Source organism: Uloborus diversus, chromosome 3 (genome assembly GCF_026930045.1).
Source record: "Uloborus diversus isolate 005 chromosome 3, Udiv.v.3.1, whole genome shotgun sequence".
Lineage (NCBI taxonomy): Eukaryota > Metazoa > Arthropoda > Arachnida > Araneae > Uloboridae > Uloborus > Uloborus diversus.
In genome coordinates this window covers 47,627,548-47,647,579 of record NC_072733.1, presented here as the reverse complement: position 1 = coordinate 47,647,579, position 20,032 = coordinate 47,627,548, and the positions used below count along the sequence as shown (strand labels likewise).

Genomic DNA, 20,032 nt, shown 5'->3' with positions numbered 1-20,032 from the left:
CCCCCCTAGTGTGCGCCATTAGTTCTGAGTGCAGATTATTATATGTTATACATTTATACTTAAAAAACTCATTTTCCAAAGTTATCATTGTAAAGCATTATTCCAATAATACTTTTTGTCTTTATATATTAAAAATAAAATAATTTATCAAATGAGGCAGTGAGAAGCAAAGGGATGTAAGTGGATATTTTCAAGTTTTGAGTAAATCGCGTTTAAAGATAACATCCTAGGTAGGCTTTCATTCATTTTTTTTTCTAAATTATGCTATACAGCCGCACCTACCAGGGCTACTAATACTATCTCTTGCCCCTAGACAGAGGAGAGGTCCACCTACCATTTGCAGTAGTTATCTCAAAAATTTTAATTTCAGTACTTACATTTCTTTGCTTCTCACTGCCTCAATTCAAGTTCTATTGCCATTTTTACTGACTAAAATTACCTATTTATTTAAATACATCAAAATGATTTTTTTTTTGAAATTTTAAACGTAAGTTAATGGATTAATTTTAATAAGAATCACAAATGCTTACGGTTATTATGTATGAACTACTGATTATTAAAATATAAGATACAGCGCTGAAATGTACACATTTGCATCAAATTTCAAACACGTGTTTCCGGTTTCAATTAAAATATCTTCAAATGGGTTCATTTCAGCCCCGAAGCATATGTTTGCTATTTATTGCAAATGTGTGCATTTTAGCGTGAACTATATCTTTTACTATTCAGCACAAACGTATTTATTTCTTACTGACGTTGAAATACATGTTGATTTAATAACAAATTTCTATTCTATTTTAATGTAAAATACAGTTCACAAACAAATGGTGTCGTCACTTAGGCAGTAAGTTACCACTTTTTAGTCAGGAATACATGCAATAATATACCGCCTGCCTGGTTATGACATTCAGAGACTGCAGTTTCGTCCCTGTAATGAACTCAGCAGTCTGAAATAGTGAATAACCGAATAGGGCGCAGATGTTATCTCACTAAAGCTGAGAGTGCCCACAAACTGGTAGCTAAAAAAATGTAGACCACAGCAAAGGTGCGGTTCAACTCGCCAATTGAAGGCAATGCTTAAGTAATTAGTGGTAAATTACCACCATTAAGGCGGTTAGCAATGCAATAAGCAACAAATCTCATCGAATGAGGCTTTTCTTACAAGAGGATTCCTCAGTATGCCATAAATGTTACTCTAATGAGAAGTAGTGTAAAACCTTTTTCTTTACCTGAGGTTTTCTACCTACTTCATATTAAATAATTCTCGCGGGCTAGAACACGTACAAAATTTCAAAACATTTTAAAATTTCTCTAAATAATTTGATAAAATGTGGGAATGGAAAGAAAATTCAAAACCAATAATTGTTGCTATCATAACTATGCTTCTTTTATTAAACGCATTTGTTTTTCCGAAACCAAATTCTGAATGTTTGCCTCCAAATTTGTTCCATCGCCATTAATCGTACTTTTCGATTTGGAGCATTAAAATAAGTACTGTAGCATATGGTGCATTCATGGCTACCGGTTGCTATGGATGGACCATCGAGTTTTCATTGATGCATGGACCACATTGTTAAATTAAAAAATCAATGCGTAACTTACAAATATTTATAACAAGTGATCAATAAACACTATAAATAACAATAAGTTATAGAAAAACAGATTTTTTTTTCTAAAATTTTTTACTTTCTGATAAGAGGAACATACATATATATTAAAAAAAAAAAAAAAAAAAAAAAAAAAAAAAAAAAAAAAAAACACTGACACAACACACAGCTGTTGTCATCACACCTCGTTGACTACTTGATATTTACCTGTGCAACACTGTTCTTAGCTAATATCTTTTCAACCTCGTTTGAACTGTTGAGAATTTTGTTAAATCCATTTTGAAAATTTTCGTTCGACGCGAGATTGTACTTACTCTCTAAAATGTCAAAGAACTTACTGACCATTTTCTTACTGAAACCAGAAGCTTAAGTCTCAAACTACCAGAGACTATAGTACTAACATACTTTTTGCCTTAAATAAATCTGTGGGACATGTTATTTTTCTCAGCCTCTTGAAAAGTCAATTCCCCCAATTTTTCAGAAGTAATTCCAAAAACTTCTTTAGTTTTAAAATATGATTCACTAATCATATTCCTATTTTGGAGGGCTTATCTCCTAAATTTTAATAAGTAACTAAGGTAACAACAAACCGGTTTTTATCTTCCATGCGAATGTTTAAAGTTGCTTTCAGGACTCCACATTGTCGGCAGACTTCGTTAAGGTTCATGCCACTATTTCTGTAAGCTACTGTAGCACGTTACATTCTCTCACTTGTCCACTGGCCATTATTTTACTAATTTTTGCATTTTTTTGGAACAGCAAAAGTAATTGAAAAATGTTCTAAATTTTTAATCAATGTTATAAAAAAACATTCCTTGAAATTATAATAAAGTATAGGAGTTTTCATGAATTACTGAGATTTTTTTTTCATTGTCATATTTATTTTAAAACAATTGAACTATTTTCAAAGGTAATTTAGCTGAAGGTACAGCAGTATTTGAGATTTTCCATGAATGAAACACTCTGTCAGGTAGTCCATTCATGGAAATACCTAGTGGTCCAATGATAGCAACTGCGTCATTTTGAATATTCTTATAGGTGTCACTGCTGTGACGAATCATGTTGAAATATAATGTATGGGGAATTGTACTTGAAAAGGCACTCTTTTAAGTCAATGTTCAAGTTTAAATGATCAATGATATTCAAAGTATGTAATAACTAAATAAAAATCTCAATAATTAGTAAGATAATGGTAGAAATCTTTTCCGACCGATTAACAATATGATTAAATAATTATAGCGACTTGACGACTCTGCAGTAGACTGTTTTCAGACGAAAGAATGTACTAAAACTGATTACGCGTCTGCACAAACTCTGGTACGGGAAATATCTTCGCGGTCAAGTCATGGAACCGGTTCATTGACGGTAACCTTCTCCTAAGTATGCGAATTATTAAATGAAGAAGTTTAAATGAAATAAATTGTAAATGAATACGAAAGTGATTTGAATAAGTAAATGAAATGAACTATATTTCATTTTGCCTCGCATGGACTTGAATATTTGTGCAAAGCATTTCAAATGTAAATAAACTAAATATTAAGCAAATAAATACTGCGCTGAATATTTACAGGCCTCAATTAATAGTTAAAATGTTAATAACAAGGACTTTATTAATTTCTGTTGACAAAATTTTTTTGACTTACTACAAAAATTACAATATGAGTATCAATTTTAGAAAATTGCTTGTATTATCTTTTTTGATTTTCATAGGTAATTTTTTCTTGACTGGAATAGACTACATGTGAAACTATATAGTTAAAATATTACAAGGTAAGAGGTGCTAAAAGCAGAGGAAATATTTAACCATTTAACTTTGCAGCGCCATTTCACTTTGTCCTACACTCCCTTACTCGCATGTTGAACCCTGCCCGACACAAACCTTAACACGTTTTAACTCGTATATCGGGGTTGGGGTTGTTACCGCCGCATTTTTTCGACTGAAGGGTTTTGACACCCATTGGCATGGTCGAGTGCAAATAAATAATTAGTATAGAATAAAAGAAACGAGAAGAATGGTTTAATTCATTGTATGTTAATTAGGTCATTTTACAGTGAAAATATTACGAGTGCAGTGGCAGTATAGAGTAAAGGAAAATGGAGTGGGTAAAATGGTTGCATCTGAAACGGGTGCGTGCATTATTTCTGGCAATTTGTGCTATGAAAGGCTGTACTGTAGATAACGTGTTTCTATATAAAGATAAATAAGATAAATGTTTTTCTAGTGTATATATTAATGACTTTAGCTACATATGATAATGAGTAGCTTAAGTTATTTTGAGCCTTTCCGTGGTTTAACCAAAAAATTATTCATTCATTGGACACCAAATTTTAATCATTTGCATATCTGGTCAAAACACTCATGCGTACAAAATTTCAAAGCAATCGAATGATTGCTTCTTGGTGCGTCAATTTTTCTGTTATAGAGTGTATATCACAGAAAATAACCAACCATTAATTTTTATTTTTACATTATTTTTACCAAATTTTCTGATCATCTCTGTTGCACCTTAATTTCCAGTTGCGTCCTATGAATCTACTATCTCCTACTAGTGGGTAATAGTAAATTTTCAAAAAGGATTAAAATGAGATTTTTCAAATGTTGATGCGTAGAAAATATTTCAAATAATTTTTAGAGCACTTTTGAAATTGTTTAATAAATACTGAATATCGATTTTTATCCTTTTTGTTATATTAAGGAAAACAACGTTATAAATGCATTACACTTGCAACAAACGTTGTTTCCTTATTGTTACTTTATAGCGCTAGGGCATTTATTCATTCTGAACCTCTTTTGGCCAATGTTTTTTACGCAAATGCAAGAGAGATTTTTGAGAAGCACACCTTCTGAAGGTTATAGCGGATTTAAGACTAACCGTAAAAGCACGCTCTGACCGAAAGCTGTTTTCACCGTCCTACACTTGGCAAAGTGAGGTAGCATTGGCGTCAGTTTGGCGAGAACCACCGTCTCGGTAGCAACCCTGTACGGTGTGTGGCATAGTGGAACGCGATGGGTGCTTGAACGGTTGTTGTGGTATCTTAGTGCGAATGATCTGGGAATGGTGTGTACATCTTATAGAGGAAAGATGAGGATGTCTTTGGAGAGTTTTCTACTCGCGTGCCTCCTCGGTACGGTTGCCGCCGTACATAACGGGACAAACTGTTCGGATGTCCGGCGTGTATTTGTCACGAAAGGAATTGGCCAGGCGAACATTGTACCGGATACTTGGACAAAAGGTATGGAAAAAAATATTTGTATATATATTTTTACCAGTTACTCTCGCACATTACGATTCGCTTGATAGCCTACTCAGATAATTGAATCTTGTGTGGGTACTACGAGATCGGCGAGAGTAATATCACGTGCGCGCACATTTGCTTCCTCAATGGGAAAATTGAATTTTGACGGAAACGGGAGTAGCGCGGATAAGCGCGTAATTTTACGCTCCGCGGAGTTAGAGGAGTAGGGGGAGAAATCAATTCGGTTTCAGTTCGCGCTGAATGCTTTCGGAATAGAAGGCATTCAGATTAGCTCTGGATTTGCTCCTTAAACTGGGAGGGTTGCTTTAAGGGAATTTTCCCTGCTGCTTTAGTAAACCCTTTTTTTAGGTAATTGATTTACTTTTATATGTTTTTCGTGCCAAAAGACTTTGAGACATTTTGAAAGTAGGGTCGCCCGCAAAGTAATAAAATTTACTGTTTTAGTAATTCTGGCATACATTTAAGGGAAACAATTTCGAATTGTGTGAGAAAAATCATTTAAAATGTGTAATAGTTCTGATTTTAAATATAAACCTTTGAAAGAACCTTTTATAGTGGTATCAATAAAAAAAAATATATACAAAATTTGTATTCTTGAGCTAAGCTTAAAATACCTTTCGTATTCTCAGTTTCACTTTTAAATGTATTGTTCGTTCTTCGAGTTTCTATCATTTCTCTCAGGTTAAATCACCTGGTTGGTATTTGGAAAAGGTAGGTAGAAAAGCCTCTCATAGACAGTGTTTCTCCTTACCTCTTTATGCTTGGTAAGATTTTATTTTTGACTTTTTCCAATTTTAAAAGTAAATACGTGAAACTGCAATTGACAGTCCTTCAGGTAGGTAGTATAGTCTACTTTCTGCTGGTGAATGGGTTCACCCAAGTTGAACTTTGAGAAAGCGATTTATCTATACGTTGCAGTTCCGGAAAGTTAATTATGGTGGAGAGTATTGGTATGATAAAAGGGGTGCAAAGAAAAACATACTATAAGATATTAAATATATATCTACTTCAGAAAGTATTACATTTTAAGCCGATCAGTTCTTTGCTGCACTACAAATGAGGACTTAAAACAAAACGGAAACTTCACTGATCTCTTACTTATAAGCGCACAATCTACCGACGAAAATATACGTAAGAGAAAAATGTGAATGAAATTTATCCTTGTTTTAGATCAATTCAACTTCGGGCTGATTAAATAGAATTAATGAAGCGCAGCTTTTTGAATAGCATCTTTTTCCTTTAAAATTCCTTTCAATATTGCTTCTTAGTTTATAAAATGTGCTATTAATGTAAACTGTATGTAAATTGTTAATGTATTGTATGTATTCCAGTGGTATTTGATGGAGCCATTGGAAAAGCGACATAAGCACACTTCTGATGACATCTTTGTTTTATGTCTTACATGTAAACAATACGCAAACACTGCAAACGAAAACGAATAACAAATAGGTTTACAGCATATGCACATTTTAAAACATAATAATTTGTTATATGTGTTAACACTATGCATATACTATTTACTTGTTTAATAATTAATGTTAAACAAGTAAAAAAAAAATTGAACGTTATTACATCTTAAACGAATGAAAAAAATTTCATACTTTTCTGGCAAGGAAGCGAGTCAGTTAATTATGTGTTTTTACATATATAAATTTCAAACAATTTAGGCAGTTCAAAAGGGAAAAAAATATTATGTTCTGCTTTTTTTTTTTTTTGAATAGCATCTTCGTTCTTCAAAATTCTTTTCAATGTTGTTTCTTGGTTTTTTAAATGTGTCATTAACGTCTTAACATTTGAGGAGACCACTTGAAAAACGACTTAATTCCACTTCTGATCATATCTTTGTTTTATGTTTGATTATTTTTCATTTTATACATTTTTTAAGTTTTAATAAATCCAGTGTTTTTAATAAAAAACAATTTTATCAAAATTTATTTTTAATTCCCTTCCATCATTTTATTAGTAAGGAAACTTACATTTTCGTTTAATTCGAAAATTAGACTTAAATCGTTTTCCCAGTGACTTTTCTGAATTTTATAGACTTTCACTTTAAATAATTTCAATAAATTTGATTTTGTGATCACTTTTGAAAGCAATCAGTTTGTGATCCAGTTAGTTTAAATAAAATAATTTCATTGGAAGGCTGAAAATAAAGTTCACGTTGTGCGCCAACAAATCTTCAACTGACGAAAGATTCACTCTTCGCTCTATCTTCGTCGCAACTCCCTTTTAGCTCCAGGAAAACGATGGGAGGTAGCAAGTGATCTTACGAGTTTCGCATACATTCTATGCTCTCTGTCTCCATGGTAGGGGATGTTATAGTTTTTCTCCTCTCGCTCCTCGCAGATTATTTTTGAAAAAAAAAAAAAAAGATTTTTTAATTTTTTATTTTATGGAATGAGTGATAGAGAGAGAAAGAAAAATATATATTTTGCTGCCGCATAACTTATTACCTTTTTTTTTCTTAGGAAATTAATGTAATATTTCATTAATAAGAAAAATTATAATTTTATGATTTTGTTGACGCTATAGAAATAAGTCACTTCATTATTTTGTTACATAATGGCGAAGCATTTCACTTCGGAAAATAATTAAAAACTCCATCCAAACTGTTTGAAATTTATTTTGTTAACAAATTTTTACTTTCTTTCCTGCCATTAAATTATGAAAAAAAAAAAAAAAAGTTCATTTGTTTACTATATCGTCAACTCAGAGCAACAGTAGGATATCTTAGTGTTATTCCAGGGGTTAGATGTCTTAGTGTTGCTCTGAGGTGACGAATAGCATTTATTTTTTACTTGTTTGAAATTAATTATCCAGACAATTGACTTTCGTTTGTATTTGAGCTCAAAATTCATATAGATATAGTGTTATATTTGTATTGTATTGATACTGGTGTCAGAATTGAATAAATATTACAAGAAGAAAATCTGATAACTCAGTTGAAAAGTATATTTCATTGACTATATATTCGTCATCGTTCGTAACACCCAAAAAGTTGAGGAATTAAAAAAAAAAAAAAAAAAAATAGTATTCCGTTGAAATAAAAAAGAAATGGGATTCATATTTTGCTCATGTTAGGAAACTTTCGCTATTTTACATAATGTTTTGAATTGTTTTCTTGCCTGAAGTGTTTCTTTTAAGAAAAGTTTTAGTCAAAGTTAACGTGTAAAATAAATTCGGCAAAAAGTAATTCAACAAAAAGAAAAGAAAGAGAGAAGATCAGCTGTAAATTGAAAAAATATTGACGATTGATTTTCAAAAAAAATCGAATATTCATTTAAAATTTTTGAATCATAAAATTTCTTGAAACCATATTTTAAAAATTTTTACTAGCTGAAAGATACACATTTTATATGAATTGTAAATTTTACATCAACAACAGTTTCCTGTAAACTTATCTTTCTTCGAAAAGAGAAACCACGATACACGAGACATTGATTTATATCCGTCAAAAAAATTTAAACTATTCGTTATGTGCAGCTCTTCTCTGCTTTTGGGCATCAAAAAATGACAGAAGGGGATTCATTTTTGCTTTCAATGTGAAATATTTATTTGAGAAATACTTTTTAAGGGTATTTCTTTTAATAAATGTTTTGTTTGCGTTTTTGGCTTGAACATTCGAGAAACGAAAATTTAAAATTTTATTTATTTATTTACTTATTTGAAATTTGATAGCACTCAGAAGCATTATCTGAAACTGGAAAACATTTCAGATTTAAATCATTAAACGTTTACGACGTTTATATGTATAGGATTATATACTGCATTTCACATTTCAGCGTACTTAACGTAGGCCTTTTTTCTTTAATTTTAAAAAGCTGAACGCATTAAATAATTAAATAGTTCATTAAAGAAAGCAATGTTTTAACTTTTATTCAACTGTTTTTCTGAAAAGAATAAAAAAATATATTTTCATCATGTTTTTGCAGTTGAACTACACAGGCCCGAATCTATAAATTTTTGTCCCCCCACCCCTGCAACAAAATTTGTAGAGCCACCAGTGTATATTTGCAGCGTTAATATGTCTTAGTGCTAGTTTATTTTTCAATTTGTTTTTCAATTTCTTGGGTCGTTGGGCTCTGTAAGGACGCAAGCCTCCTGCACTGCAAGGTCTACGGGTTCGCAGATCCGGGTCTGGAACTACATTATAGGGCACACCATAAATGATGTCACGCTTAGATGGGGGAGTAGCGTTCTTGAAAGTGTGACAGCTTGTGAGTAGGGGGAGGGGCGGTAACAAGAGATGTGACATCACACGCTTTTTAAATGAAAATATATTTCTGAAAAATAACGTACCATGTGACAGGGGAGAGGGTTAGGTGAAGTGTGACACATTGTGACAAAAGAAAAGGGGGTCAAAATTGTTGAAAAAAATAATGTCATCATTTATGGACTGCCCTTTATTTTTTTACTGTCTAAGATGCCTTTAATTGTACTAAAGAAATTCTTATATTGTGTGTTTATTATATTTTGAATATGTTAGTATTGTATGTTTTTAAAATCATCGTTCTCTTATTTTTTTGCGCTGGTTGTGCAAATATTAAAATTAAAAAAAAATAGTAAAAAAATAGTTATACAAATTGCGTGAAACATAGAAATGCAGAATTTTATATATAAACAAAATTGTATATGGAAAATGTTGAACAATTGGCGTTGAGTACGACGTCCAAAATGGCACACTTCGTTTCATAAACGTTGTAAAAGAGTTGTTAACATTGTGACAACTATTTTATGACGTTTAGCAAAACGTTTAAATGTTATGCGCGCTACGTGGTGTAGCATTTAGATTAAAAAAATACTTTTTCGAATCAAAACATCAGTGTCGAGTTTTTTTTTTAATTGTAGAGTTATACGTTTTGTTAGAGAAAATAAAGCAAAGTATTTAATCAAAAATATCTATGAAAACTGATTGCTTTATTTTAGAATTTCCCCAGTTTTAAAGATTTTTTTCCCTTTAACTTGAATTTTAAAAACCATAGTGTGACTATAACTCAAGATGGTTCTGGGATAATTGGTAATTTTTTCTTACATGACAATATAGTTGTACTGAATTAAATTTATCAGAATAAAATATTTATCGAACGATGAAACACTGCATTTATTCACTTGATTAATATTACAGCTGATATCTTTGTTTCCAGTAGAAGTTGCACATACGAAGGGGAAAATATAGTTACAGAATTTTAATAAGTGATATCAGAGCATTTATGAGCTTCTAAATAAATAGGGGTGATCGGATGCGGGTAAATATGAGAATACTAGTGTAAACCTCCCGGAAATTTTGGAAAATAATAATAATAAAAAAAGATTTTTTTTTCCCGACGAGGTTTATTTCCACTTCGAAAAACTAGGAACATTTTATAATTTCTAGCATAATATAAAGTATATTTAATACTTATTATTCGATGCTTTTTTTAGATTTTTTTTTTTTTTTTTTGATTTTCAGTATTCCACTAGAAAACTTTGATAATGTGTAAAGATGTTTCGTTTCGCTTTAAGTTTAAAGTATTATTTGCACTAAAAAATTATTTCTCCTTTAAAATAAATGTATAGACAGGAAATAACTATATGAAAATGGGGCAAAGTGGATAAGATATTTTCTAGTGAAATATATTTTATTTGGGTATTAAAATAATTTCGCTAAACAAATGAATAAACAAATAAATGAATGAATGAACTAATAAATAGTGAAACAATAAACGAATAAATAAATAAATTAATATATGAGACAAAATAAATGAGTGAATAAAATATTGAATGGATATGAAATAAAGTGCATAAATGTGAACTAATAAATAAAGGATTGTAAATGAATTAATAAATGAAAGAATAAGAAAGGGATTAAATAAATGAATAAATAAGTAAAAAAAAAAAAAACCTTAACTTTTTGACTTTACCCACCTCACTTTCCCCGCGGGAAATTGAAATTTTCAGTTAAGTATTTAAAAGAAAAGCATGCCTACTATTAACTAAATAAGTCTTCACTGGACATCAGTAGATCTCAATTCATACTTAAAGTGTTCATTAAAAAAAAGTTAATCGATCAATGTTTTTCCTATATATTATGCTAACAAGGGAAGCTCATGCCATTTTTTAAGTAAAAGGATTGATGTATATGATTTGAAATCTTTTCATAGTAATGAAAAGAAAAAAGTTCAAGAGCTTTATGTTTCCCCCCCCCCCCACTACTTTCCGTTTGTATAAAAATGAAGTAAATTTAAAAGTGTCATTTTGTCACATATGTGTCACTTTAATTTTAAAAGAAGTTTGGTCACTGAAAACATATATAAAAGCAAAAAGGTTTTTAAGGGGCTCCGGGACACAAAAATCGTCAATTTTGCATTTTTTTAAAAAAATTACTCAAAAAACTTCTCCGTTTTTTTCTGCTTAAAATGACGTTTGAATCTTGTGTCTATCTTAATTAGAATGAAAGAAATAACTATTTTTGTTGCATGCATTTAACTAATATTATATTTAGGTTTAAAAACTTTAATCGCGTTTTTCTCCACGATGAAAATTTTCCCGATTTTTTGCATTCAAACTCTTATAAGTCAACAACTGATAAACCTAAAGAAATGAAAATTGGAGCATATCGTTTTCAAACAGTTTAATTTAATTTTTATTCGGCAAATTTGAAAAAAAAAAATTACTGAAAAAAAAAATGTTTTCGAATTTTTCTTCAATTATTTTCTATTTTTTATTGAATTAATATTTTTTAAATCGTCGAATAAAAATCAAAGCTTAGATATTTGTGCTTAATTTTTTTGAAATTTTTTTTTAAATTGACCAAGAATATTTTCAGCTATAACAATTTAAAGCATTAAAAAAAATCGATTTGAAATATTTATGTTATGATTTTGCTTCTTAAATAGATGGTGACTCAGTGCAAAACATTTCAAAACTCTAAACTGTTTAATAATTTTTTTTTCAAAATGTGTCCCGAACCCCCTTAAACAATAACGCTGCTTTTTAGTAAGAATCAGTTTTACTAATGCTAGGAATTACCAGCAAGGATACAAGGAGTAATGGTGCAGTCCCCAAAATGCTATAGAGTAGCCGTAAGAACGAAAGTCCCCCAAAAGAGCAAAATGCCTCTTAAAACACCCCCCCCCCCCCTCCTAAAATTTCAAATGCCACAGTCTGTGCAATGAACCCTCCCCATCATGTGGACATCCCTGTTAAGTAGCAAGTATGATTCTACTTCGCTGCTAGAAATCATAGAGAAATAATAAAACAGAGATGTAAAAGGTAAATATTTGAAACCGTATGGAAAAAAAAAAGATTGGAATTAAGAATACACTGACAAGCTGATGGTGAAGCGGATGAAAATTTTTCTCGGATTCAATGTAGAAAGAAAACAATGTCAACATACTTCATTATTGAAAAAGCACTACATATTAAAACTGTCTGACGAAAGTGAGTAATCACTTTCTTTTTTTTTTTGTTATCAGGACGTAAGAATGATTTTTTTTTCTTATTTTCTAAAATAATTGTTAAATGACCGTAGTATAAGAATGAATTCTGGGATTTTTTTTGAGATAAATCATCAACAATTTTCATCTCAAAACAAATGATTCCAAAAAATGAGCGAGGGGGGGGGGAGAGAACAAAGAGAGGAGGAAAAAAAACGACTTATTTGGTAAATACCAATTAATGAAACTTAATGTAAAAAGGTTTCAATGACTTCTTAGATGAAATAGCAGTAGCAACTTCCTTTTATACATTTCCAAAAAGGAAAACACTAGAAATGCTGTGTTTGTCCGCTCGTTGGAAGGACGGATTATTCACTGGGTCACTGCAGTTCTTTTTCAATTAACTTCCCTCCCCTCCTCTCCCCCTCCCAAAAAACCTAACGCAGAACCTTAAAATTTATTCCAATTTTTTCAATTAATTAAAATATTTTTATTGTTATATGCCAGCTGAAACATTTTTTAAATCGATATTATGGATTTCTAAAAATAAAATTGCGCTTAGAGGATAATTCACTGATCTGTCTACCTTCGCTGAGATTCAGAACAGAAGGGATCAATAGATGGAAAAAAAAAAGAAAAAAAAAATTTTTTTATCTTAAGTTTATTTACCTTAGGTTGAAGAGAAAAAAAAATCCTGCTATTCATTGTTGAGATCGCGAGCTTCACTGCTAATTCGAGATTAAAAACCGAGAAATAATTTTAATATGTCGAATTTACGTTTGGCGAAAAGAGGCGAAGAATCTTCGTTTAGAACTTAGGGTCGTTAATTTAAAGCGTGCTTCGCCTGGTGCTGCCAAAAATTCGTGAGCTTGTTTGAGTATCGCAGTTTTATGCAAGAGTTGAAAGAATTATGCAGCTATAAAAATAATAGAAGGTATACGATACAAAAATTTAGAAAATAAGTGGTAGGTTAATGCTAAAACTTTAAAGGGAAGATGATGTATAACTTTCATTAAGATGCATAAAACCTGTACACATAATTATATTTTTCTGAAAATACATCCCACATAGCTGGGCAAAACATATATTTGTCTATAAACTACAGGACTGCCACAAATGATTCATTTGTTTTCTAAACGCTATACAGTCGACTCCGGCTACAACGTGATTCGACTTACGCGGAAGGGCTTTAATGCGAATTTTTCACGAGTAACGAATTTTAGAGCTAACGCGAATTCCTCGTCGACAACACGAATTTTTTGGAAGGAAGTATCGGCTTTGTTATTGACTTCTAAATATTGATTTCGTGAAACGTTATTACATCTCTTTAGCATCACTGACATCGAAAGTTCTCACACCAAATTAGTGTACGCATTGCGTTGTTAGTGCATCAAATAACCACTCAGCATTTTTTTTTTCATTCCAATTATTAAAGTTGATGAAATATAACGACACCTTAGTGCGCTGTATCATTTAAAGTCTGAAGATGGGAAGGAAAAAAAAAGTTTCTGTCGAAAAAAAAAAAGAAAGGTTAAGATTCTCGATATACTTGGACAACTTACAAAACGTCGACGGGAGTACGACACTAAGTATGAGTGAATTTTCCATACGTGCAATTAAAAGTGAAAACAAAAAGATATCCGTAAAAGTTCAGAACTTAGTTTCAATATTGAAGCTTGCAAAGTAGTTGTATAAGCAAAGCAAATATGTATTATGAAAATGGATGCTGCTCTTGTACTGTGGATTAAAGAGATCAGGAAGAGAGGATGTTGCATAAATGGAAGCGTTATAAAAGAAAAGGCGAAGCAAACGTATTTAAAAATGTATTAAGAAAGAATAACGATCTGATCATGGAGCATAAATCATCACCATCATTATTTTTCAACTCGTGAATATTATTACTACATCTACTGTACAGTACTATTATAGTGCAGCTTTTATTATTACTACATATTGTGCGTGCCGTGGTGCTTTATTTTATGTCTTTCCCCCCATTCATCATTCATTTTGCGCATCTTAAAATATTTTATGTTGAATAAAACGGATTATTTTTATTTTTTTAAAAACAGTAAAATTTCAGCTCTTTATGTAAGAAACTGTAATGTATAATTGAGAAATGCTTTAAAGCAGTTTAAGGGGTGTTTAACAGTGTCTAAAAGAATTAGGCACGTTTCTAAAAAAATTGTATACGTACATTTTTTTACAACGAGAAATTTCGACTTACGCGAGGAATCTTGGAACGCATCCCTTGCGTAAGTCGCTACTCGACTGTATAACCAAAGTTTCTTTTAAGAATAATTGTTCTTGTATTTATTACAGGCAAAGAAAATCTTAAAGTCTAATAATCTTCATTTAAATCGCTGCCCAACTTGAGCTATGATATCTGCAACACGTTTCAATCAACTGCTAAATCCAGCTTCTTCTTTTGTATTTAGAAACATGAACGATCGTCGCCGGTTTAAATTTTTTTTCTAAATAGTTGCTTATTTTTATTGCTTAAAATCTTTAAAATGTGTGCTTTAGCATTAACACTGGATTCATTTTCAAGTAGTGAAATGTGAGGAAGAAAAAAAAAATCGACTTTATTCTTCGTGCCATATGTAGATATATTTGTTTTTATTATAGGTATAATGTTTTAAGTTATGTCTTTAAACAAACCTTGTCACATTTTTTTTATTTTACTCTTTCTCTACCATAGTTATATCGAAATTTTTAAACAATAAATTTTATTTTGATATTAATGTATTATTTTTAAATTTAGACACTAAAATTAGTGCACTTGTTTGATATTAAATTTAGCGTACTCTATTTCAACTTTTTATTTATTTATTTATTTATTTATTTATTTGAATACTTCTTCTGAACGAAACGAAGTTTTATTTTCTGTTCTAACTATTAAGTTTCGTTAAAAGCAGTAATTTAAAAACTTTTTTGGTGCTGGAATCTTCACTTATTATTAAATCATAGGATGATAAACTTCATTAATCTTATTGCGCTATCTTTTACTCAAATTATGCTGTCCGATGATTAAAATATATTTTTCGGGCATAAATCAAGTATAAACATTTACACACAAGATCACACTGATGTTATCAACGAAAGACTGATGTCTAAAAGTTTTTTTCTCTGCTCATGATTTGCATTATTAAATTATATTTCGACATAAATCTATCAAAAAGATTTATACACATGACGTTTTACAAGACGGTTTGTTTTGAAATTCGGAAAGCAACATGTTTAGGAAACTTTTTGCAGCGCTTATATTTTGGCATTACTAAATTCGTCAATAATCGTACATACATAATTAAGTTTTCGTCTTGAATCTAAAACAAGCGTCTACAACGTTTATTCACACTGGGCATTTTAGAAGTTTGATGGCAAATCTACAATTACTAATTTTTCTTTCTTTTTCTTTTCTTTCAAGCTACGTTAAAATTATGTTTAAGTACAGCGAAGTGTGTATGACACATTTTGAAACATTCGTGTTGCTTACAAAAATCTTTTAAAAGCAAAATTTGAAACTCCGAAATTATTACCATAAAAAGAGCATTTTTTTAATCTAAATTCTTGTTCTGTTTGTCTTTGTCAACTAACATGAAACGGATATTCACTTCACAAATATTTATAGTTAATGTTTAGCATGTCAATACAATCATTGTTTGCGACGCATATCAAGCAACATTTCATTTTAAAAAATCAGATAAATTTATACCGAAAATTTAGAGTTAAAAGTATAAGCAGAAATTAACTTTCTTACTCAAGACATCTAAAATTAACTCTAAATTTCTTAAATTACTAAAATAAATGAACGAGGTACTACATTATCACACCGCTTCTTCCTTAGCCTCTTCATTAAGAACACTTATAGGCAACGTTAAATTCTTAAAAATTCGTGTTGACAAATGATTTAACTGATGAGGAGCATATCAGTTTGGCTTAAGTTCAGTAACTACTTAATGAGTTTAAAAACCTTTGTTTAAAACCAGCTCTAAGCTAGAAAGATATCCGACTATTAAAATTCTGTTTAAAAATGTTAGCTCTTAAAAACAAAATTTTGTCTTCTTAAATAATGTAATTACTCTTCTGGTACATTATCCAAGTCACAAAAAAAAAAAAAAAAAGTCACCACGCTGTTTCTTTAAACGGCTGACTGAAAGGTAAATTACATGTTGACGCATTAAACTTTAAGAATAAGAATTGAACAACGCTTGCATTGTATTGTAAATTATGTGTACTGGAAACTGAAAACTAATTAAGAAAGAAAGGCGGGTTCTTAAATTCTTACATATTTTGCATAATCACGGTAGCAACGGAAACTGAAAACATCTTAAGATGTTAAAACCGTGTAATTATATTTTAGTTATTCGTGCAAAAATTTGAAACTTTAAGAATAAGAATTGAACAACGCTTGCATTGTATTGTAAATTATGTGTACTAGAAACTGAAAACTAATTAAGAAAGAAAGGCGGGTTCTTAAACTCTTACATATTTTGCATAATCACGGTAGCAACGGAAACTGAAAACATCTTAAGATGTTAAAACCGTGTAATTATATTTTAGTTATTCGTGCAAAAATTTGAAACGTTGCGTCTATTGTTAGACACATCAAAGCATCGTTTGAAAGAACACATGCAAGGGAAGTTATTTTAGTTATAGGTTTGTGCTATTGTTAAAGTGTTATAACTTATAGGGCTCCTTAATCTGCAAAACGAATTTTTTTTTATTTACTTGTTTTTTGATTTTTTTCGTAAGAAGAATAATTGTTATTTTGTGCGTTTATTTATGTGCTTAAATATTACACTGAAATTTTGATTCGTTTCATGAGTGAAGATTAAGAACTTTATTTTAATAAACAGCATGATGCTTTTTGTAACGAAAGAAGTATATAATTTCTCTCTTAACTTAGCTGTAAGGCTAAGTGGCAAATTTATTGACGAATAATTGTAACTATAAAGTTTTTTTTGAAAATAAAGACTAAACACCTCAACAACTATTTATATCAAAAATAAATAAATAAATATATTTTTCAATAAGTCTCCAGTTTTCTCACTTTGATTCAATCAGACAATCTGTAAACGAGAGTAAGTTTACGAGAAACTACCTTTCGGTTTTTCGTGGTTGGTTTTATTACTGTTAATAAGAACACTAAAAATTAATATATGAGGCAGTAAAAAGCAAAGGTATGCAAGTGCCAAAATAAAATATTTTGAGATAACCTGTACAAATGATAGGGAACTTCCACTCTGCGTTAGTGCAAGGGATACTATTAGTCGTCCTGGTATATTCTGCTGTACAGCATGTGATTAGAGAGAGAAAAAAAAAAAAAAACCTCAATGAGAGCCTACTTAAGATCGGAACTTCAAATGCGTTTTACCCCTAACTTAAAGAAGTCCACTTACATCCCTTTGCTTCTGAATGCTACATACGTTTTTTTTCTTTTTTAAATGGTTTCCAGCTTCAATGTTAAGCAGGCTCGTCATTTTTGACGGTAAGGGGTCAGTTGTCTCTCGCCCCCCCCCCCTTTGAGAAAAAATGTTTCTGTAAAAACAGGGCATGGGTTTTGCTGCTTTCCGTTGAAATTTCCATTGAGTACCACTCATTGACCCCCCCCACCCCTCCCACGTGAAAAAAATCCGAAATTGAGGACCTGATAGCATAGCTCTTCAAGCATTTATTATTTCCAAATTCAAAAGCAATCAAATAAAAGAAAAAAAAATTATAAATGTCCCAAAGAAGAATAATAAAATGCAAATGGCAAAATACATTCCTTACGTCTCCACAACTAGCAGCTAAGAGAAAGAATTAAAATTCTTGCATATCTCGTAAGCTAGTTTTCCCAAAAAAGTAGCTGTACGACGACGATATCTCGTCTCAAGCTCGTAATTTGCATATGCTTGACATATACTTCCTCCTTAACTTAGCTGTAAGTCTAATTGGCAAATTTATTACGGCGGATAACCCGTTTGAACTTCGTCTAAATGAAATAATTCAGTTGTTATTGAGATCACAGAATGCTCGAAAAATGCTCCACCTATTAGACAAATAACATTCATTAAGTTGTTAGCAATATCACACCGGAGCACTTTTGGCTTTATGCCAAGCGGATTCGATATTTCTACGCACTCTCCGGAAATTCGGATAGTGGTAAAGCTGCGAAAAGATCGGACATTTTGACTAATTTTACTCTTGTATCGGAATTTTAGCCAAGTGGCATAAAATTTTCTCGTTTGCTAACAATGAATCTATTTTAAACTCGTAAACATTTGAAATTGCGTTTTTGATGCGCTGCGAGAAAATGGGATGCTACATTTTGATGCAATTATTTTTAAGTTCTTGCTTTATTTGTTTCTCATTTTTCAAAAATATTTCTTTTGTTTTTTAATTTAAACTTTATTTTTATGTTTTTTACACAATATATGGAATTTTAAGTATTTGATTTGTTGTTTTATTTTTATCATTTCCTTATTATTACTTCAAGCTCTTAGCTAGACGGGATATGTTGAAGTAAAATCATAGCAAGTACTAACCTGAATCTACACGGAAATTATACTTATTTTTGTACGAAAAAAATATTAATTAAAAATTAGAGCAAAAATTCAAAAAATAATTATTTTGTACTTCTTGCAACAATTTCATTGAATACTACAGTGGACGCCGGTTAATTGAATCAGTGGTTAATTGAATCAACCGCTTTATTAAATCAAATCGTCAAATAAAGAACAAAATCCAGCTTTATTGAATCAGCCGCTTTATGGAACCAAAACTGTTTAGAGCAAACGTGTGTCATATAGGCGGCGATTCAATATATTACGATATTTGCGAGTACAATTTTCCTCAACAACCCCAATGTTGAATCTCTATCTTATTCATTCTTCGTGGGTCTCAAGGACAGACGGTGAGGGGGAGGGGGTAACTCAAGGACACATCCTGAATTCTTTCAGGAAAAAGTGTTGCCTGAAGCATTAAAAAAGGGATACATAATACTCTCGTACGTAAATACTTCTAAATATACGAAAATACACAAAAGCGTGCGTCAGAAAAGTACAGGATGAAATTCTTGTTCAAAATAAGTACCTGTCAAATTCACAAACTACACTGAACAGCAAATTCGAATGTTTTTCTATACTTTTGAGGCAATTATCATATTGTACCGTTGATGATGGAAGTCTTTCATACTGCATAGTAATTATTAATTAACTACATTTATACCCTTTTACTCGATCTAATATTGAAACTTCATTTATTGCAGACTTTATCTGAAAACTATTACATCCAACTGTAAAAGAGTATTTTTCATCTCTTTTTCCCATCTAACTCTCTCATAAAATTATTTCATTTGAGCTATTTAAGTTCGCTCAACCACCCTTTAATAAACATATCGGGATCAGGAAAAAACTACTTGTGGTTTAAGAAACACTATACGTTTCATAAAGAAATGTCAATTCATAGTCTTTTTGCCATTCTACACCAAATCAAGTTTTATAAAAAAGAGCTACGATTCAGTTGATCGTGAATAAGAACGTAGTGAAAGACCGCCATGGAAGCCGATTAGAATCGGGAAAAAGTTTTGGGGGTCAATTCTTGGGTAAAATTTACGCGCCTCGCAGAACACGTGGACTTCGATTCTCGTAGTCTTACTTTTCAATTAGGTCGTCCATAAATGATGTCACGCTTTGAGGGACCGTGAAATTGTGACGGTTTGTGACAAGGGGGGGGGGGAGTAACAAGAAATGCGACCCAACACTTTTATTG

General features: G+C 31.1%; 1 protein-coding gene across 1 annotated transcript in view; it reads left to right on the top strand.

The window, feature by feature from the left end:
• The first annotated feature begins 4,629 nt into the window (after nucleotides 1–4,629).
• Nucleotides 4,630–20,032, top strand: part of LOC129218499 (glypican-5-like) — a 198,614-nt gene continuing 183,211 nt past the window's right edge. The window contains exon 1 of the mRNA XM_054852784.1: nucleotides 4,630–4,841. Coding sequence (XP_054708759.1) covers nucleotides 4,664–4,841 — 178 coding nt within the window. The 5' untranslated portion in view covers nucleotides 4,630–4,663. The remainder of the gene's footprint in view (nucleotides 4,842–20,032) is intronic.